The sequence below is a fragment of the Montipora capricornis genome, chromosome 6 (assembly GCF_036669925.1).
Source record: "Montipora capricornis isolate CH-2021 chromosome 6, ASM3666992v2, whole genome shotgun sequence".
In the NCBI taxonomy this organism is placed as follows: domain Eukaryota; kingdom Metazoa; phylum Cnidaria; class Anthozoa; order Scleractinia; family Acroporidae; genus Montipora; species Montipora capricornis.
Window position 1 is genome coordinate 167,501 of NC_090888.1, and position 22,500 is coordinate 190,000.

At 38.0% G+C, this 22,500-nt stretch overlaps 1 protein-coding gene across 1 annotated transcript in view; it reads right to left on the reverse strand.

Moving 5' to 3' along the window:
* LOC138051102 (uncharacterized) overlaps positions 1–18,875 on the reverse strand; it is a 53,100-nt gene extending 34,225 nt beyond the window's left edge. The window contains exons 1-7 of the mRNA XM_068897244.1: positions 18,607–18,875; positions 5,540–6,136; positions 4,877–4,936; positions 3,338–3,494; positions 2,588–2,685; positions 2,439–2,486; positions 1,748–1,867 (exon numbers count right to left, since the gene is read on the reverse strand). Coding sequence (XP_068753345.1) covers positions 1,748–1,867; positions 2,439–2,486; positions 2,588–2,685; positions 3,338–3,494; positions 4,877–4,936; positions 5,540–6,136; positions 18,607–18,834 — 1,308 coding nt within the window. The 5' untranslated portion in view covers positions 18,835–18,875. The remainder of the gene's footprint in view (positions 1–1,747; positions 1,868–2,438; positions 2,487–2,587; positions 2,686–3,337; positions 3,495–4,876; positions 4,937–5,539; positions 6,137–18,606) is intronic.
* Positions 18,876–22,500: the final 3,625 nt, after the last annotated feature.

The following is a 22,500-nucleotide window of genomic DNA, read 5'->3' on the forward strand; positions in this document are numbered from 1 at the left end:
GGTGTTTGGGGCCCCCCCATGTCCCCCTCATATAGAGTTTTTCAGCTCGAAAAAACGAATTTTCCAACATTTTAGACCCCTTTTAAGCTGCGAATCGTTTCTTTTAATTATCAAAGGACCAGAAACCGAAATAAAAAATTTTGTGTCATATGCACTTTAACACAGGCTGGGCTAAGTATTAACCAAGTGCGGCAGACAGTTCCCTATTTACAAATGAATAGTTATCTGATTGTGTGTGGGTTCAAATGGGGAATTAGAGAAAACGTAAAGCCTCCTTCATCTCTCCAAATGAGTGATCCATCCAAGAGTTCAGGGTAGAAATGGAGGAAACCAACTCTTTGGTCATGAGCGAGATAACAGCAATGATAGCATTGGGATTTCCCAATGTTGAAGCTGTTGGCCAGTCGCCATTAGTGCTTGAGTCAAACTTCTCGATCTCGTCAGGTTTTAGGGTTAGGGTTAGGAATATTTGTCATGTTGACAAGCTTTGCTGCAATGATTTTAGAGGTTAGTCTCCCCTTTTCTGAGGTTACAAGACGAGAAATGTTCATGTCGAAAAATTTTCTTGCTGTAAATTTGAGATTCGTAGTTTCACAACTGTCTCGAGCAAAGGAGGGAGATGCACTGATATGGAGCAGCTAATGCTTTCTCGTGTGACTTTATCATGTGACTTCGCCGAAGAGAGAAAAATACTCTAGCTTGGACATTTTTTTTTACCAGTAGTTTTGCATTGGTTGTGTGAACACCTCAAATTGTTGTCAACTTTTGTTGAGTACCGTACACACAACCAGTAGTACTGTTTTCTAAAAGACTTGATTTGAACAGCATTTTTCCATGTTTGACGTAAAGGGTGCTGTATTCCTTTCAGCAAATTAAGGAACCCCACTTATTTTGCTTCATCATGTTTTCAGCAAAAATGAGACTCAGCATGACAAAACAAATGACAAGGCTGAGCACCCGAAAATGCAGAGAACACCTCGAGCACTTATCCATCCCCTAGGTACCCATGAATAAACTACAAAATGACCAAGCAGATTTCCACAGTGCACTACCCAAACGCAGCTAAATGAACACGCCAGAAATTTTCCAAAGATAATTACCTCACCATCAAAAGGATTTTGTTTCGTGGCAATCAAAACAGAGCAATACACTATTCTTGATACGTAACATTGGCATTGGGACTGACATGATGGTTGATCATTTCCGTGTTGACTTTACCTTTTTCACAGCGAGTTGAATCACAAATTACTTTAAAGTACAGAATCAAAATCAGCTTTTTCAGTATTCGTCTTCCAACATGCGGCTTGCCTTTCATGACAAACATTAACTGAATTTAACCATGATACATGTATGTTATTGGCCTTTCGATGACGCCATATGCATCGTAATGCCTTTTCTTTTTAATATTAGAGTACTCGTTTAATAGACTCCTTACCATTTGCCACTTTAGGAAAGATAATTCTAGTACAATCATGATAGAGCATCCATTCCATGTTATATTCGCACGCCCTATGCACTAGTCAGGGGATTAAGACAGTCATGTTTACAGGATCTAACGGACTGCTGAAGGACTGACGGACTGACCCATGGAAGGAGTGACAGCCACATCCCCTCCAATAACTTGGAAATCACTTTGCCATTTTCCAAGTTTGAAAGGCATACATGTACATGTTCATGTAAGCCAGTGTACATTGTGTTGTACAAAATGCTTGCGAAGAGATTGGACAATACAGTAAACTCAGCATACCTGATAAAAACTGGAAAGTAGGGTGACATTCTTTGGAGTGACTCCACATCTTATCAAGTTCTCAGCCATTTCATTGGACTCAGCCAGATTTGCAATGGAACACAGAGCTAAACGTTGGATCTAAACATAAATTTTTAAGCTCATAATCAAAATTTGCTGATACCATGTTTATTTAAGACAGTATTTGCAATTACATGATGAAACCTAATAACCTAATAATTATTTATTGTAAAATTATAAAACTGTCTCCAATTTTCCCCTTTGTGATAAAATTAATACCCTGTACTGCTTTGGTTACTAGACATGGTTTGATGCTACATGTACAGTATGTGTGCTAATACCATGGTTTGAAGACTGAATGACTACAGTTGTAACTTACAAAGTTAGTTTGATTCAAGACCCATCTGTAAGCTGCTATTAAGTGCCTAGCGTCCTTGGTCTCAGTGTTGCATGTATTTTTAAGACATACTACAGCTGTATGCATAAATTACAGTAGCAGAGTTAGGAAACCCAACTGGCAGGACAAAAGCCTCTTTTCTATTAAAACGCAGAAGGCCACTCTATCCCTGTACATTATTTAATGTGAAAATTAATTGTTCAGAAAAGGTCAGTAAGTTGAAAGGAATTACCCTGTACCCATTTTGGCAGTTTTTACATGTATTGAAAAAAGTCAAAAAATAAATTTTCATACCTCTTTGTTATAAGAAAATATGTAGCGACTTAATGCTTGAAGAATGTCCTGAAAATAAAATTATTTTTTAACAAGGAAAAAGTTCACTATACTACAGCTGGTAAGGCTTTCCATGAAATGACAGTCCACAAGGTTGAAGTTTCACAAACCTTACTATCCAAGACTCTATCTCTGCATCGACTGTGGGTGGAAAGCTGCTCTATCACCTCCAGACATGCAGTCAAAGGTTCATTTTCAGGTAAGATAACTATTTTTTAGACAAGAAAAAGAAAACAAATCCATAATATTATGTAAACATATCAAACATACATGTACCAAAATGTTTTTTTTTAAACTTGAGGTATAAAAATAACATGTTTTTAATGGAGGGGACACAGTTTTTGACTGGTTAACCGATTCACTCCTGACGCACTTCAGGACGCCCCCAGTTGTCAAGTAAAAATTAATATAATCTTCTGGCATTAGAGTAAAATCAGTCTCACTCTGAGGAGTTACATGTTTACAATGAGTTAACGGTCTTTCAAAAACTTGACTGTTTCTACAACTACTGTCAATATCTTAATATAAGAGATACAGTTAGGCCCGTATCAATTTACAATGGGAGTATACTTTACAGTGAAGCTCGGAGAAAAGCGGACCAAAATATAAGCCAAAAACGTGCCTACGGAAAACGCTTCTAAAAACTGCGGATGAGCGTCAACACATACATAGTATGTAAAAAGGTTCATTAGTGTTGATGAACTCTCTTATTGTCTTCCTTTTGTCACCTTGTCTTTGTACAGTCTACATGTAACTCCAGATGTAACATTATTTTACTGTATGTTACAGTGTAAGTGTTGTTATGAAACATGATCATGTTTTTTATTCAGTGTATGTGACATACATTCAATCCAACTTACCTCCATCTTCTAAGCATGCAATCAGACTGTTAGAATAAATCATCTGCCAGCTCAACTCTTCATTCAGTGCCAGCATTGCAACAACCTTCAGAGACACTGCTATCATGGTGCAATCATGGGAAGCTATTGCTGGAGTTTTTAACCATTTGAACAGTGCCTTAAAACAACAAAACAAGAATACAGTGTAGCTCTGACGCAATCACTGAGAAGCCACAATCGTGCCTTTCAACTTCATCATCTTGCCTTGCAAAATCTTAACATGCAGTCAAATGGTATGGGAAAGCAAAGTCATAGGAATGGATGTCATAAACTTTGGGGTAAGCCATTATAGAAAAACCCAAGGATTTTTTATTATTAAAATACATGTACATGTATGCACTGCTTGAATGCTATGGAATGGTATCCCCCCTGAAATTCGCCAGCTTAAGAAAACACACTTTAAACATAAATTGAACGAATTACTTCTGAAGTTTCTTAAAATTGAGGAGATGAATGTTGATATGCGCTACATCAATCTTTCGAAGTATATGGCTTTTCTTTAACAGTTACGTACAATACCTTAGATCACTTATTTATTCTTTTTTTTTTAAATTATGTATATATATTTTTGTCGTTTTTTGTTTGTGTAATTCTTGTAAATTGATAAGTGTCTTTGTTTACTTGTCAGAGACAATAATAATGCCGCAGTGTTAGTGGCCTGCCTAAAATAGCAATGCTAACTGCAGGCCACTCTGGTCTTGTTTGAATAATTATGATTTGTTTGTAAATAAAGTTAATATAAAGTTAAAGTTAAAGTTAAAGTTAAAGTTGTGGACTTTACCAACAGAACTTGACAGTAATTGCATTGGGGCTTTGCTTTCTAGCTATTACATGTACAGGTACAGTGTACAGTGTATTTCCTAAGAGATTAACCTTAACCCTAACTCTAACCTAAACATTAGATGGAATCAAAAATAGATTATTGATAGAGCGACCTCCTGAAGATTTTCACCTGCCTTGCAAAATCTTTGGTTTAGGGTTAACCGTAATTCCATACCATATCCTGCTCCTCTCCCCCGGTTTCCCGCAGTAAGAACCGTTGCTGAGTCAGACGCACGCTTCAGAAACTTCGTCACCCAATCTCAAACAAATTCTAATGAACACATGGCATATTGTACAATACCAACCCTTACTACATGTATGTAAGAAAAACTCTCCCCTAATTTCATGTACAAAAGGGAGGTCTTTAAAAGATGTACTTGTTAGAGCAAGGCTCTGAGGTGTGACCAATAAAAGTCATGTTTGTCTTGTCTACACCTTCAAACACAATTAGAAGCTGCCTTAATTAAGCGGTTCAAAAGACTTGTTGTGGTGTATTTTATACCCCCTATTGCACTTTTTTTTCAACCTCCCACAATCAGACAACTCCTTGAAGCGGACAGTTACCCGAAGTCCCGAGGGTGTCTGCTTACGGGAGGTTTGACTGTATGCAGAAAGCAGTAAGTAAGTCTACAAAAACCATGATATTTATTTGACAAATACACAGTATTCAATACCCACCTTTGAGGTTGTTTTGTCTTTCAAAACAAGTTTTCTGTATCTGTCATTTTGCTCTGCAATCTAAAACATAAAATCACCATGAAAATAACAAGATCAAGGAGGCTCAATGCAGGGAAATCAATCCTGGAGGGGTAGGAGGATGAGGAAGAAGAAGAGAGGGAGGAGGGGGTGGGGGGTAGATTGGCACAAGGATAATTATTCAGGTTCAAATCCTTTACTGACCCTGCTGGTTTTATGTTCAAAGTTTCTGAATTCAACTACTGTGTACATCTGGCTGTCTCCTGCTAATTAGAGTTAAAGTTCTTATTAATTTTTATTTGTTACTTCCCATACACATAATTTCAAGCTTTATAAGCTAAGTACAGTTACGTAAATAAAATTTCTTTCACAATTTACTTCAGCTTTGGTTATTTGGGCTTCATCCAGAAAGTCTTGCAGTCAAGTAGATTGGCTACTCACTTCATTTGACCGATGTGTTAAGATTAGGAAAGGCCAAACTACATGTACTAACATAACAACATCTTCAAGACTTAAAATTAAATAAGGGTGGGGGTTTTCTCTAGTTCTGTATGCCAGTGAGACACAGAAAACTTTGGAGAATTAAGTGCTAGTCAAGTCACTGGAACACTCCTGCAAATTCCTCCTTTTTCTACCGTAAATTACCTTAAGACAAATTATAGCTGCATTCATCTGAATTGTGAAACTCCAAGACCGCAGAATATTCAAAGGTAGATCAGCTGTGGAAGGCAGCTTGGCCTGTTTGAGGTTATCCGAGCACTGGTGAGAACAATCCTCTAAAATCCGTTTTATATAGGGTTTACAAGCTGTAAGTTCACTTCTGTATACCTTGACTATCATTTTTTGACAGTTATCTTTCAAAAAGAGGTTTGCAAGTTTTGGGAGTCCATTTAAGAAGACAATTCTGTCACAAACTTCACATTCGAGTAAAGTTAAAGTCTTAAGTGCACACACAGCAGGGTACAACCCCAACAGATCAAAGTCTACATCACAGAAGTCCAAAAGTGCTTCCACTGTATTGGAATCCACAATTTGTTGTTGATTTATTTGAGTGTATTTTGGAAGAGTGATGATGTGCTTCAGAACAACTAAACTGTTAAAGTAAACTGCATTCCAAGGTTGATTGTTGGATCCAATGGTTTCATCAGGAATACGGATCCACAGGAGTCGAACCACAAAGTTAAACAGTTCAGAGCTGACAAGTACACTATACATCACTTTTTTGTCACAACTTCCAGATTTCTGTTGAGGAAAGACAACAATATGTTGGGTACATTATGAGCCATCTCTGTTTCTTGCAAATTCTTCTGATAAATTAAATACCGTTACTACACCCATCCCCCTCACCCCCAAAATTTGTAAAAAGTAATGGTAACATGTTTGTGGAACAGTCAGAACTACATGTATTTTACAAGCAGTTGATAGCTTACAAGCCCTCTTCGGTGACAATAAAGCTCTGTATCACATTGAAGGCAGAAGGTATACCTACAGCCAGGGCCTAAAAATAACGGCTGGTCAATGGACAATGTCCGGTCAAAAATGGGTTTTGTCCAGTCTAATCCTTGGGTGACCGTCTGGTCGTTTACTCTTCGAAAGAAAATATAATTTAAAGCTAGTACATCTAGTTCTGAATCTGTAGCCAGTACCAAAAATACCATAATACCCTTTGTTTGTACCTCCAAAGTTTTGCATAAGCATTGTTTTTATTTTCTCTTGGGACTTACGTAAATTGGGCCCAAGAGAAACTGGAAACAATTAAGCTTATGCTTATGCAAAATTTTGGGGCAACAAACAAAGAGTATAATTATGATAAATTATTTTTGATACTGGCTAATTATGTTGTACATTATTTGCATTCATGAAACACAAAGAAAAAGAAAAAGAAAGCAAAAGAAAGTTATGAATAGACCACCTTTGACCACAAGTTTCCGATTTGTCATCCATCAGTCATTAAATTACCACGTCAGTGGTTAGGGCGCTTGCCTTGAGATCCGGAGATCCCGGGTTCAAGACCCGCTCTGACCACTCGTCAAATTTGATCCTGGTAGTCCCTGGTTCAACTTCCCAGCTGCACTTGTAAATAGCCAACTGGTTTGCCTCCGGCCAGTTGGGATTCTTAACAGTTGTTGTTGTCGTGTTCTGTTGTTTCGTTGATTGTTTCATTGGCCCTGAAAAGCCCCTATGGGGAGCGGTCAATTAAGTATGTATTGTATTGTATTGTATTGTATTGTCTTCTAGCGTAGTGTGTTTATCAGTGTGTTGTATGCAAACACACTGTATTTCTTACAGTCTGCGCGGAATTTGCTGCAAACTAATGTTGTGAACTAAGAAGTAGAAGCTAAAAAAATGCCTACAGGGATTGCATTAACGCAGAAATCGTGCATTTTTACGCAAATAAATTCCAAAAAATTCATCAACAAAATTTTAATGCTTCCCAGGACGCAAGACACTGACTTAAATAACTAACACAACTTGCTTTGCTTTGTCAGTATATTCTGTTGCTTCGGCAAGATGCAAAAAAAAAAAATTAATAATAATAATAAACAAAGTAAAGTAACATAGTGGTCACCATAGCACTTGTATTTCTCAATCGATCAAACGATCAATGAGCAAACAAATGGCGGGAGCTCAATTAACTTTCCTGGATGTATGGTTTTCTCCAACGGTCTCCTTTGCTTAGCGAAATCCAATATTATTGGTTACAGTACTCAGTACTATCCAAAGAAAAAGATTAGAAAGTTGGTTAATACTCTCTCTTTCTCATGAGATACTTTTTCTCTCGCAGAGAATCACGAAGATTTTGGGACCCCCAAAAAATGCTTGGGACCCCAATTTGGCTGGACATGCGGGTCCCAGGACACAGATTGAAAAATCCTGGTGCCATCCCTGGCCTCTTAAATTGGCAGTGCAAAGGTCCGCGCTACATGTACTCTCTAATAATAATTCAAATGTGTCTCTAAGAAAGTGAACAAATCGATCATCACTTACAGTGTAATTCCAGCACGCCCCGCAAAAATGCTCAGTTAACAAGCTTTTCAATACAATAAGCCACTTTCCATTATTTTAAAATTCAGCTTGAAAGAGAAGCTTAGTTGGCAAAGGCAAAGGGAAGTGGACGATATGCTAATGGGCCATTCCATTTTAGAGGAGCTAAAATGTCAAAATTTCAAACATATCTTTTGATACCCAACCATGGATATTTGGAAAGAGGATACCCCAAAGTGTTCAGGAAATAATTTGTCAAAAGTTTGTTTTGTGGTAAACGGCAAAGAGAGGCCATTGATTGTTGACCAATGAGAAGCTTGCTTAAGTAGCTATCAAGCTGTAATATTTCAAATTATTATAGCAGGGCACATTAATTTCAAAAATCTCATCAAGTTAAAAAAACTGAGTCAATGCAAGACAAAGTTAAATTTTCAGATAGGTTTTGGGCCATCTTGAATGTTATTGCTGAATTATATTGAAAAACATTTCTGTTACGGACATTACGTAATGTCCGTAACAAAAACAGACCTTTTTTCTTTTTTCTCCGCAATTAAAATCCAGATCTTTTCATGAGCTGGGATCCTCTTTTAGCTTGAAGGGGCCCAAACTACGGCATTGAGAATTTGCAACAACAATGTGAATCACTGGAGAAAATGCAACAAGTTACGGACATTACGTTACGGACATTACATTATGAATGTAATTATAATATCCTGCCTGAAATCAAAGAAAGTAGAGTAGCTTTGCATTCAGAATGAAGTTGCAGTTGTGTGATGGGACACAATGAAATGGAGGTAACTAATTTCCAACCTTGTTTCTCGCAAAGGGGGATTGGAGGAACAAATAAATCTGTACAAAATAGTGTAATATCATTATTAAACTGTAAATAGTCAAATATTTAGGTTAATTCTTAGGCAAAATGTTAAGTATAAGGAACTTGCCTGCAAATACAATCTCATAGAAAAGAAAATATAGAGGATAGAGAATAATATAGAGTTTCCTCTAAATGCTTACAATAACAACATGTTAGAGCAATAGTAACATTAAAGCCAGCTCAGTTGTTTTAACTGCAGTAACACTGTGTACTCTACAACATGTATCTAAATGTGATTTAAATTTATAATTAATCACCACTTTGAATTTAAAAATCTTGGACAGTTTTCAACAAGTACACATTGCTTGCAAAAAGTCATTTCAGTTCACACAGTTGGTACCTCTCACTTTTCAACCTTGGGATTTGACTGCTCGTAATCACTGTTTGTTTTACTTAAAAACATGTGGCTGTTTCCTTAGATGTTTAAACAATTTGGTGATTTCAGCAAGGCTTGGAATATGGAATAGTCCTGTGCCAAGCAGCTCTATTGGGCCATAGAACACTCTTCTCTTGAAAACAATATCCAAATCATTTTTCATAGGCCAGTCAGACCACTGTTATGTTTGCACACAGAAGTGTAGGGCTAAAGTTTTGGTGACCAGTACAAATAAAAGAGAGAAATAGCATAGAATTAAACCTGATTTAGATCAATTTAACAGTTTTGACATTGTTATTTAACAGAAGTTTATACTGGAAAAAATCTAAATTTGCCCTAAACTTTATCTGTGTAAAATACAATTCACAGTGTAATGTCCGTAACAAAAAACATGTAATGTCCGTAACGGCAGTTTTTTACCTCCAGCTCAAAATGTAAGGACAGAATAAGGGATACAACATTATTTTAAAAAACTATGAAGCACCTTTTTTCATTTCACTATTAAGGAAATTTTGTCTGGCATGTCAATTCACAGGAATAGTAGTATCTAGTGAACATAAAAAATCGTAGGTTGATTTTTTTGTAATGTCCGTAACGCTGTTTAAGACGAGCATATTGGCAGCATTTGTAAATGAAATCAAAGTTTCTTTTCTGCTGCTAGTTAAGTACCATGTAAGGGATATTTGTACAAATTTTAAATAAAAACTACAAGAGATAAGTTCGTAAAAAATAGTTTCATTTCCAAAATTTTGCTCTCCGAATGTAATGTCCGTAACGTGGAATGGCCCTAATATCTTTCACATTCATTGCAATTTGTTTCTATTGTGTTTGTCCTCACTGTATCAATATCAAACTGAATAGTAGCATTTCCAAAATGGCCTAAAAGTCTGAAAGCCCAAAACTCCTGTGCTGCTCATTAATTCGGCAGCATACACATGCATTGCTCTCTCAAGATCTTAAAGTTAGTAATGATGGACCATTAGATAGAAAAATCCCAGTTAAAATAAACAGGTGTCTTTTGAAATCAAGGCTTAAAACAGTTGCTTAGTGTTTAGTTAACAAAGTTTTGAAATCCAAAGTAAGAATTGATTTTTTGGTCACAGGGGCACTTTAAGATTTTATTAAGTTTACCTGAAACAGTGTCGCTAAGAAATCAGCGGATGTGGATTCTACTTGTTAATGTTTATTGCTGTATAAATCTTAAATGTTAATGTTTGTTGTTGTATACAGTGTAAGTCTCATGTACATGCACATCAGCTTAAGTTACCTTCTGTTATTGCATGATCAAGAATCAGCTCGATTGTCACCTTTATAACTTCAGGGGCCAGTTGTTCGAAGCCTGGTTAGCACTAACCGTTGGTTAAGAGGTATGAAATCCTATACGTTTCCATGGTATTTAACGCTGGTTAGCGCTAACCATGCTTCGAGCAACCCGGGCCGGAACACTAACCCTTTAAATTTGAATCCTAGAAGCAATACTAAGGCAGCGATCGTGGGAAGCACAAGTGCCGCCTCCACTGATTGACAAACTGCTTCTACAATAAAAGCTCACTTAATGTACTTGCTTGATATTTAACAGCGTTTGAAATTCCCAGAAGCTAGCTCCCTAAATGCAAGCTGAATTTGCAATTATAGAGTATCACTTGCATTTTCTAGCCAACTGCCTTGTATACTGTGTAGAAAAATAATTTAATTTCAAAATAACAAAACGTCTCAACCTGATCTCTGTTGGTAAATGCGCTTTTAAAAAGGCAGCAAACTGCAGCAAAGAGCAGACAACATGTTTGTCTTCAGCCAAGTTTCAGCTGGCCACCATGTTGTTTACATCAAATATTGCATGGGACTAGGAACTACAGTAGCTTTCAGAATCCCCAGGCATTCCTTGCTTTTGTGTAATTCGCAGGAAATTACAAAAACCATAAAAATGTCAGACACTATGAAGTTTTTTGGTGCTGCTACAAGCAGTACATGTAATAATAGTGAAAGTAGTGAGCCGATGACTAAAAGGCAAAACCCTAACTCCTTAAGTAAAACGTCACTCAAGTAAATTTGATCTCACTTTCAAGCCCGCCAAACTGCCATTGTGCAAACTGTAGTACAATACAAAAAGAGTGATGTATGCGGTGGGAATAATTATATTAAATTGAGCTGAAAATAAAGCCAGCAACAACTGATCAAGGGAGAAGAACTAAATGAGTAACAATGTGGGCAAAATTCCTGCATCAGAGATGTCGCATAGTTCTTTTTTACCCCCAAAACTACTCAATTCAATGTTTCTAGAAGTTGTAAGTGAGGAGGAGATTTTGGAAAAATGTGGTACTTGTCATTCAGGTACTGCTGTACAATGTACATGTAGGTCATGACAACAGTACCATAATTGTTATCCTCACTGCATACTCATTACCTCATCGCATAAGATTAAGTTAAGGGAAGAGTCTGCTCCTGCCCTCACCACAACAACAACAACAACTCATAAGTTGGCAAACAACACAGAAACCAAACGTTTCCAACAGGACTCCCCTTTAATTCTCTCCATTACTCAGATTCCTCTTAATAACCGTAACCCCAAACAGAACAAGGGGATCGCAGAAACGTAACTGCTCGATCTTAGCCAGGTCCGGGGAAGCGACAACCATACTAGGCAAAGGGAGGGGGCCAACAAAAGGGGGAGGTCCCCTGCTTTATATCACACACTGGAATATGACCAGAAGAAGGAGCAAGACCACTAACTTTGAAATAAAATCAACCAGGACCCTATCAGGAAAAGAGAAAAAATTGATAAATGGAAAACATGGAAATAAACCAAAAGCAGGGGGAACCACCCTGGGTCGGCCATGGAGGAGTGAAGACGTGTTTCACTCCGCTCCCATGAATTTGATGCTCTTAAGTTGGCTTTGTTTCTGTTTTTATTTTTTTTTTATGGCCGAGAAGAGTATGATAACTCTTAAACGAACAAGAGTAAGCAAGAGTTCTAGCTCAGATAGTGAAACGCGTTCACCAGATGGTAAAAGGATTTATATATGCTCTCCGAGAACGACACAAGTGGTGGTTCGCTTGACGATAGCGGGGATCAAGTTCTGAAAGCCTTGATGATGACTAATAAGATTGGGCAACAGCTTCAGCAAATCCTTAACAGACTAGAAAGTATGGAAACCAAATTGCAAACGATGGAAGGAGTCCTTTCTCAGATCTCTAATTTGGAGAAAGCCGTAAATAAGATTCAAATGAGTATAGTATCCTTTAATGAAAAGGTTAAGAAGATGGATGAGACGATACAAGACTTGGATGCGGGGCTGACTTCGTTAAATGCAGACATCGAGGAAATGCAGAATACGGAGAAACAAAATTTAGGGAAGATTAAAGAGTTACAAGATCAAATTCTCTATCAGGATAAGAGAGAACTTACGAATCTTTGGCCTCCCAGAAACAGATCACAGTACTGAGAACACAGGGGACGTGGTATACAAGTTTTTTGAGCATGAATTAGAGCTAGAAAACGCGAGGAACATAGAATTTTAGCGAGTCCATAGGCTTGGAAAAAGGAAGGAAGGACAGTCAAGGCCGATAATCGTTCGCTTTCTTAGATTCCCGGAACGTGAGCTTGTTTTCAGAAGTGTGCGTGATCTAGGGGTGGAATCGAAGGTGAAAGTGTGTGCAGATTTACCTAAAGAAATACGAGAAAGAAGACAAAAATTATGGCCAAAAATGAAAAAAGCGAGACAGGAAGGCAAAATAGCTTTTTTTGATAAGCGAGAACCAGATAAGCTTTATATTGACGGTGTGTTGACTATTTTAAATGAGCTTGCTGTATGTTTATTTTTGATAGCGGGTGTGGTTTGTAAACTATGCATATTGTTGAGAATCAACGGTGGTCCTTAAATCCCAATGGTGGCTTATGGATATAGAATATCTGCTGCTCTTCTTAATGCGTTTGGATGCGTTTGGTTGTTCATTGTTCACATGCATGTTGTTTTTGTGTTTATCAAGTAGTTTTTGTTCTGGTGTGTGGGTGGATGTGTGTGTTTGTGTGTGTGCATCAAGTAGGGGGAACTTTTGGGGGGCGGGGGGAGGTTGTTAGCATCCACTTGTTAGCTCAAATCTGTATTTTCTTTTGTGTGTGTTTGCAGTAATTTCTTCGTTTCTGTAAGTGCGGTAACTCCAATACGGAAATGTTAAAAATAATAATAGAATACAAAAAAAAAACCCCTTTGTTGATCCCAAGCTCCAAACTAGGTCCGAAATTGAGACACAGAGCAGCCCCCCACCCCCCCCAAAGCGCAAACAAACATTTATTGTAAACTGAGGCATAAGAGACTGCCGTCCAAAACTGTTGCCCCGGGCACAGCACTCCCGAGCAATATGTTCCCATCTTAAGCACCTGAAACATTGAAACTGAGAACACCCAGGATAGGGAGCCGACCTTCGCACTGTAGAACCAGGACGAGCAGGCATGGCCGGTGGAGGTACCTTTCCGACACCCTTCAAAATCGCGTTTGTGTCTTTGGCAACCTCAGCTCGCACAGAATCCCCCAACAATCCCAGGAAAAAACGCTGAGGCTTTTTGTCATCCACAAAGTCTGACCTGGTCTTAATCTCATCCAAAGCAGCAGCGTACTCTTCGGCTTTCTGGTGGTTCTCGTTTCTCGCCAGACGCAACAATGACTGTAAGAGCTCAACCGCCTCATACTTATCAAACATCGCTGCTGGTCGATTTACATGTATATATAGCGAAAAAGCGCAGCCAAAGGCAATTTAGAACCCTCTAGAGTCCTAAGGCATTCCAACGAAGTGATCTTTTCCTCTAATACTCTAATGCGATCGACAGCCCATCATGAAAAAGAATACGCGGGAGGTTACTGCCTTCACCAGTAGTGTGCCCCAAAGTTCCACAAAAATAATTAACCTAAAATGCGGCTGGGGTATAACACAGCACTCCCCACCGATGGAGTCCACAATAAAGAAGAGTGCAAGAAAACAATACATTCCTGTACGCCACAATAATTATTGCCTAAAACCTAAAGCTATGCATATACTCTAGTGGAAATCCCTAAGTCATAAGAACATTGTTTGCAACGCCTACCAAAGAGGCACCTTCGCCAGTAAAAACTAGCAGTATACCAAACCAACAAACGCTCCACTAAACTCCTTCACTGGTGGAATACCGATTTAAACTGAACGCAATACTGCCTTCACCAGTGGAAAACCATAAATCATGTGCAACTTGTACTGTAAAATCTAAACCACAAGCTGCCTTCGCCACCTCATAAAATTTAGCATTGCACCAAAGCACAAATATTGTACCAAACTCCGTCACTGGTGGACCAAATTAAAACGCATGCAAAACTGACTTCACCAGCGGGAACCCATAATACTTAAACCTATACCTGCCATAAATACCTTCGCTACAAGAAACTAGCGGCATACCAAAGTGTAAGTGCTCCACACTAAATTCTTATGCCGGAGACATGGCGCAAACAAGGCTTTCCTTACTCTAACCGGCGCTAGCCCTTCCCAAATTAATAACACGGGAAACTAAGGCTTTCCTTAAATACTGAAATAAACAGATACCAGGACGAAACTCAAAATACCAAAGGAACAAAGGGCTAAAAGAAATTTGGAACTAGGAAAAACGAGGGCAACCAAGAAGCAAACAAACAACAAATGGGGCACGGGAGCATTCCTACATAAAAAGTTCAAGCAAAGCGTGCAGGCACGTGCTGACAGAATGTTTGTAAGATGTACCAAAATAAAACTGAAACCTGTAGAAGAAATTATGCGACCAAAGAAAAACGCTAACTCGGCTAAGCAGAAAAAATCCCCACCAAAAAACATAGCAAGACTAACCCTTCACGTAAAATGAAGCTGAAAAAAGAATAAATTTACCTTGTCTGGGGGGGCCAGGCACAGGTGCAGGTTCAGCTATAGGCTCCAACACTTGAGGAAGATTTTGTGCTGGCTCTGCATCTTGTCCCACTCCAGCAGGAGCCGGGGGGTCAGGAAGGGCATTAGGTTGATCTGCCATGGAAAGCAGGCTGGTGGCACTTGAACAAGCGGAAAGTAATCGCAAAAGACGACTGTCTTTGTGGAGTACAGGACGAAAAGAGCACGCTTCAAGCGGAGGGCAAATTTAAACTCCAAATGGCACAAAGCATTACTGGCGCTATAGCACAGGCGAAAATGGGAGAATGCAACGGAATAACAGCATGTTTTGCAATGAGCTAATTAATTATGCAGTGAGAATATTTCTATGAACTTAATTAAAGATTCTATTGATAAAATAATTTTCCGTATTACTAGCATTACATGTAACTTATCCATCACCTCTGGTATTGTACCAAATCAATTGAAAATTGCTCGAGGTATTCCTTTATTTAAATCTGGTGAACAGGATAAAAATTTACAAATTACAGACCCATGTCTGTTTTACCTGCATTCTCTAAAATTCTAGAGAGAGTAATGTACAATGGTCTTCTAAGGTTTCTCAATGTTTCTAAGATTCCCTCTGATAATCAGTATGGTTTTCATAAACATCACTCCAGTGCTTATGCTCTAGCTTGTTTGTATAACAAAATCTCGTCTGCTATTGAAAGTAAGATGTACATTGTACATGTATACGGTTGGTATTTTTATAGACTTCTCTAAAGCCTTTGAAATCATTGATCATCATATTCTAATTTCAAAACTAGAGCAATATGGTGTTCAAGGCACTGCACTTAGATGGTTTAAAAGCTATCTACAAGTGGTAGACAACAATATGTGGAATTTAATGGTATCTGTTCGAATTCTTGCCAAATTAAGTGTGGGGTGCTTCAGGGCTCTATATTAAGTCCCCTCCTCTTTCTGCTCTACATAAATGATGTGTGCAATGTGTCAAAGGCGGTGGACTTTATTCTTTTTGCTGATGACACAAACATTTTTTTCTCACAAAGAGTTTAATTTACTTTCTGAAACCCTAAATACATGTAATTCTGAAATGTGTAGATTAGTAAAGTTGTTGTCCAGCTAATAAGCTGTCAATTAACTTTAAAAAATCGAATTTTATGGTTTTTAGACCACGCCGAAGGAGGCAAACACTTGATCTATTTATTCAAATTGACAATAATAAGATTGATTGTGTAAAAGAAACCGTATTTCTAGGTGTTATCCTTGATGAACATTTGTAATGGAAACCTCACATTCTTAGCGTCTCCAGAAAAATATCAAAATCTCTAGGCATTATTTATGTCACGTTTTTGCCTTCCCAAAACTCCCTTACAACATTTTTACTATAGTCTAGTCAGGGCTTCTGATAAGATGCGCAAAAAAAACTAAAGATTATGGGGAAATTTTTGACCATATTATTATGCGTAAACATGCATTGATTGTGCGGAAATTACAACAGATTATGCGGAAATTTAAACTGTCAATTTATAGAACTAATAATTAGGCCCGTCCAATGTATTTATATGCTTATGGTAAATCAGTACTCGAAATTGCGACCAATACAGTCGCATTTACGACTGAACTTATTCTCTTTAGGATTAAGATATCTGGACGAGTCGCCAATTTGCGTAATCGTCATTTTGCCGAAACACTTGCTAAAATAAATAAAGCGAAAAAAATATATTTTGTTTCTCGTCATGAATTTTGTTTCAATTTGGAGATATGGAGCAAAATTGTGATGTGGTTGAACCACGATCCATTCCTTCGATCATTCACCATTTTCAGCGGGTTGTTTACACATACGTACTGCAGGCCCCTATTTTGTTTTGTACAACTTTATCGCGATGATGATTGTCCCTACTTCTACAAATGATGCAATTTAATTTGCTACTATAACTTGCGGCTAATCTTTTTTAAAAATTTCAAGCCTAGAGTATGTTATGAAAACGGTTTAACTAGAGTCCAGGCTCTAAATGTGTGGAAACTGCTTACGAACTTTCATCTTGTGAACGAAATGGCGTGTTTTCTTCAATGTTCAGGAAAATAAGCGCTTCAAAGTAGTCAATCTCTTTGGCTTTTGTGTTTGTGAGCATGGTAAGCAGCTGTTTTATCACTAATATCAGGCATTTCTTCAGTTTTATGAGGAAAATATTGCAATTATGCGGAGGATGCAGATTTTAGGGACTTATGCGGATCCGCATCGCCGCATCCTGTCAGATGCCATGTCTAGTTTACCCTTACTTAATATATTGTATGTCAATGTGGGGATCGACAATCACATCAGAGTGATTTAAGCGGCATTATTATTCTGCAAAGATAGTAACAATATCTAAAGTTTCTTTTGATTCTCACACCGAGGTTCTTTTTAAAGAACAGGAGATTTTGAAATTCTCTGACGTTTATTTATACCAGATAGGTAAATTTAGGTGTCTATTTAAAAGAGGTTTACTTCCTAATTATTTCTGTGATATGTTTACATGTACTCTTGCAAGCCAGTTACATTTGCATTATACTAGAAATTGCAACCTTTTTTACACACCTCCCTGTCGAACTAATATCCGAAACTTCTTAATTGCTTCAAGGACCTAAGTTTTTCAACTCGTTAAGTCCTGGAATTCAAAACAGTGAAAGCATCCGTTTGTTTGGCAAAAGACTTAAAAAATTCCTTCTTTCTTTGTTGAGCTATATACTTTGTCTTTCCTCTTCTTTTCTTTTGTTTTTAAAATAATACATTTTATACTTTATGCTGTCCCCATAATTTGTATGATGTACCCTATAATGTCAGGAAGCCTATAGTTCATAAGCCCCTGGCTTCTATATACGCTTCCTTGTTATTACCACCTTAAACATTTGTAGTCTATTGTCTTTAAGTTATTATAAATTTCTAGTGTATTATTATCAGGGTTTAGGGTTAGGGTTATGAATGAATGAATGAATGAATGAAAGGATTGAAGTGTAAGAAAAAGGCAAGCACTTTGAGTACATGCCATTATGGTATGGCCACCTGCTAAAATTAGACCAGCGGTAACAGTGATAATAATAATGGACCTTGGAGGCAGCAGACCAACAGGAAGCCCAGAGAAGAGATGGATGGACACAAGACATGGAGACGGTGGAATGAAGTGCAGATGACACTCAAGATCAAGCCTATGGAAAGGGATACGGATAACCCAGTGTACAATTGGGGATCAGTGTTTTTTAACTCTCCAAACATGGTTGCTATTTCATCAATGGGCAACGTGGCCTCATATGCAAACGAAGAGTTATCAATTAAAAATAAAATAGCAAAAGAACTCAATGACCAAAATTTGATTCTTCACTTCAGAAGGATTTTATGCATCCATACCCAGAGCTGCACAAAAGGAAATAAAATATCACACAATACCATATTATACATGTACACTGTATCTCAGTATAACCACAAGTGGAACTTAATAATTTATTATATAAAGCTTATCTCACGCGCAACAATAATAAAACAGAAAAGAAAACGCTAAAAGAAGGTTTACCAGTTGTAAAATGACTTATTTTATATGTAAGGCAGTATAATCTTACCAAGGTAGGCGGATTTTCCACGATTTTTGCCATCTCATAAATCATTTTCAGCTGGGCTTCTCGAAGATTGTTATCTCGTCTTATAGTCAGTTCTACCGCTTCTATGGGGCTCTCTCCTCCGGCTAAATATTTGAAAAGAGCGAGTAACTTCTTTTTGGTTTTCTTGTCGAGATCAATACCAGACGCAAAATGTTCAATAACGCTTATATCTAACTTTTCCTCATCCATAATCGTAGGTTCAATATGTCTTCCACGGCAATGATAAGTAGGGCCTCGTTCTAGTGCAGCACAATCCTTGAGAAGTCTGGTATCGAACAACACCTTTTTCCAAAATGGCCGCCATTTATATATAATTTAAATATTCTTTTGTTTTTATTCAAATTAGCCCTTGATGCCTCAATAGAATATTTTACCTTGAACGAGGCAACAAGGGCAGGGATGCCAACCTCTGGAGATCTAAAATCTGGAGATATTTTCAATCCGGTCTCCCCAACCCTCCCAACCCCCCTTACGATTAACTCACCCATTCCCCCTTCCCCCCAAAAAACGCACTCACCTACCCCTTCCGCACCAGTAGTCCTTCAGAATACAAAAATAATCTATTTTGAACAGGAAATTTGTAGGAAAACAGAGCACTTATGTCGAAAATTTTTATTGGTTAAACGGAAAGATCTGATCAATCAACCGTTTATATGGCTGTGATAACAAACAGAGTTTTGTTTTGTTCAGAGATGAAGAAATGCATTAACAAACAATGAAACAAGTTTGAAAAAATCCAATTTTTTTTAACTTGGGGATACAATTTGAGCCTCCAATGGAGCAAAGTCTTTAAAATGCCCAGAGTTGTTTTTACCCGGGAGATTTGATGACCCGTACGGGAGACCGGGAGATTCGTTCCGTATCCGGGAGATTCCCGGATAATGCGGGAGAGTTGGTATGTATGCAAGGGCCAACTTGTATGCGCATAAATCAGCAGCCATTTTGGAACAAGGTGTATAGATCAGTGGTTAAAGGGGCTAGGTTACGCTATTTTCGGTAATTTTGTTTAATTTTGATAATTATGAGCTCTAAACGTCAAATTGGCAGAGCAAGAGTCTTTAATTTGCAAAATTACGGCCACATAACAACTGAGAATGATTTTCCAGCTTTGTAATTGACATCTTGATATAGACTGATATAAATTTGAAAAAAGGTGGGCCGACGTTTTTCAAATTTACCCAAATTCAATCCATTTCAATCCTCTCCAGTTTTGTCCATCCATGTCCCTTCTTGGCTTCCCTGTGTTTTGTTAGAGTTCTTCTATAGTTTTGAACAGTTATTTTCATAGTTTAGTTAATTCTATGACCATTCGATCAGTGCTGAAATTGCCTAAAATTGCGTGACCTAGCACCTTTAACATAGATTTGATTTTAGTTGTGCACTATATTTCGGCTGGCCAAATCAGCCTTCTTCAGGTACAATGAGAGTTTTGCTTCAATGCATATATTTAAGCAATAGAGGACGTTTTCCGTGTTTCCATAGGCTCATCTAAACACGAGGGAGAGTATATAGTTGGGAAGATTCGAGACAGTCATGCAAACCCGAGAAGCAGTCGAGGGTTTGCATAACTGTCGAAATTTGTCCCAACTTCCCCGAGTGCTGAGATGAGGCTATGGAAACACAGAAAAAGGTCCTCTATTGCTTTTATAAAATATTTCTCAAAGATAATTCGACAAATAAAGGAAACAAATAAAGGCAAATTCTTGATTGAAAAATATTTTCTTGGAGTACACGCTCATATTTCCTTCCAGCCAGTCAAAACAGGCGTCTGGCGGCATATAACCAACCAAAATTCGTGTGACGTCACCACAGGCGCCCCAAGTTCAGTGAGAGCATGGCCTATATTTGTATGGGGATCCCATTAAAAGGCTTAAAAGAAGATTGTTGTATGAAAACATTTTCAATTAAAAAGCCTAACCTTATTGCCATTGTGAGTAGCTTCCTTCCTGTGTGGTTATTTTCCAGATCCGACGCGATTTGAGCCATTTTTCAATTTCTCGGTTGTTACAGGGTGATGGGCTCCTGGTTGTTAACGATAATAAAATCTCAAGGCCGGAGATTAAATTATCAGGAGCCACCAATTTGAGTCAAATATTCCTGGTTAAAGTGGCCACGGCTTCGACCGTTGATAACAAAGTGAGCCGTACCGGGGTGGCAGACTGTAGTTTGTCAACAGCAAAGTTCTCAGTTCATTTCTCTGGGTCTCCCGCATGACTGCATTGTCTCAGTCTTGTCGTCCAATCACAGTCACGCCTCCTTCGTGTTGACAAACTTTACATTCGTGAAGCCGGAAAGCGTTGAAAGATGGGACAATGAAAGCCGTAGTGAACAAACTTTCGCGCATTCGTGCTCCTTTTATTAGTTAATAGGACATTGTACGTAGGAGGCTGTTCGCAATCGTAACTGTATTTATCAAGCCTTCAAGGAATTAACATTAATTATGCAAATCAATTTTTTCCCCTTAGTTTGTCAACCGCAACTGTTTTCCATTCGATTTCTTTTTCGGAATTCAGTTCTGATTATACTGAACGTTAAGTATTTTGCCAGGTTTAAAAAGCTCTGTTCTCAACTTGACTGATTTGAATTTTAGGTATTGTTTCCTAATTTACTGCTCAACTATTTTTGTTTTGAAATATAGGGGAACTCGTTGATATGAAATTGATTTACAAACCACAAACTATGAACATAAGGTAGTAATTTAATCGGTATAAAATCATCTCTTTTTGGATCGCTTATTATCCCCTCTCCCGTCACCACTGAGCTGTCGTGTGAGAACATCGCTTTGCATTTGTTATCCGCTTTCTTACTGAATTTAGAGGAAGTTTTTTTTCTCGGGTATAGACGTGGTTATAGACGTAGAAGTTTTCTTGAAGTTTCCTCTTTTAAATCAGTACCTTGTTCCACTTTTCAAATCCCTACATGGAGTGTGGTACGTCAATATATGGGAATCAGTATCCAAGGGCAATTCAGCAAATGGCACGGATTTTCTGGAATTGACCGTGTCCAAGCAATCAAATGTACTTTTAGCCTTTCCTTTACCAGATTTGAAATGGAATTGTCCAGGAAGTGAAGTGAAGTGAGGATCATTCCGTTTTTGAAAACTTTGAGCACCATGAGTAGTTCCCTTCATCGTTGCCTCGTGTTTCCAGCTGTTACGATCGTTTAAGAGGTGATCACCATGCTCGTCGCAATCACCGGTTTGAATGTATTTAACTTTACTGCGCGCGTCCGGAATTGAGACACTGACACCCATGCCAGCACCATTTGAGGCCCAGAAACCTGGTATTAAAAAGTGCATCATTATGCCTATTGCGTCTCAAAAATTACGCCAGCGTGCGCAATTATGCCCACAAAATAATCAAAATCGTTAACAGGCAATAGCGTTTCATCTCTTTTAAAAATATATATATTTCGGGGCTTCAAGAGAATTCATTTTTGCTTTTAAAAATTGACAAGATGAGTTTGTGTTACAGAGGAGTGCAAGTGTTCATGTGGCCAATGACTAAAAAATGAACAAAAGAATAAAGTAGAATTAACAAAGCCAACAGATTTCAATTCATCGTCAACGTTTGGAGTTGGAACATTTTCCATAAGCCAAACATGTACTTAACGAGTCGACCATCAAGAGCGCAGCAGCGGCCAGACTTTAAATTTTTACCCATGATTTACAGTGGCAGCAGTTTTATCTTCTGCCATAAGAACATCTCTTGCTTCAAAAACTGGAGAATTTAGCATCAATTGCTGCACAAAATTATTTTCAAAACAGAGAGTCCCTCTAAAATGGGCATCGTGAAGTCGCCTATATTCTCCTTTTGAGAAAAACCGATGACCGTCACGTTCTCGTTCGTCATCATT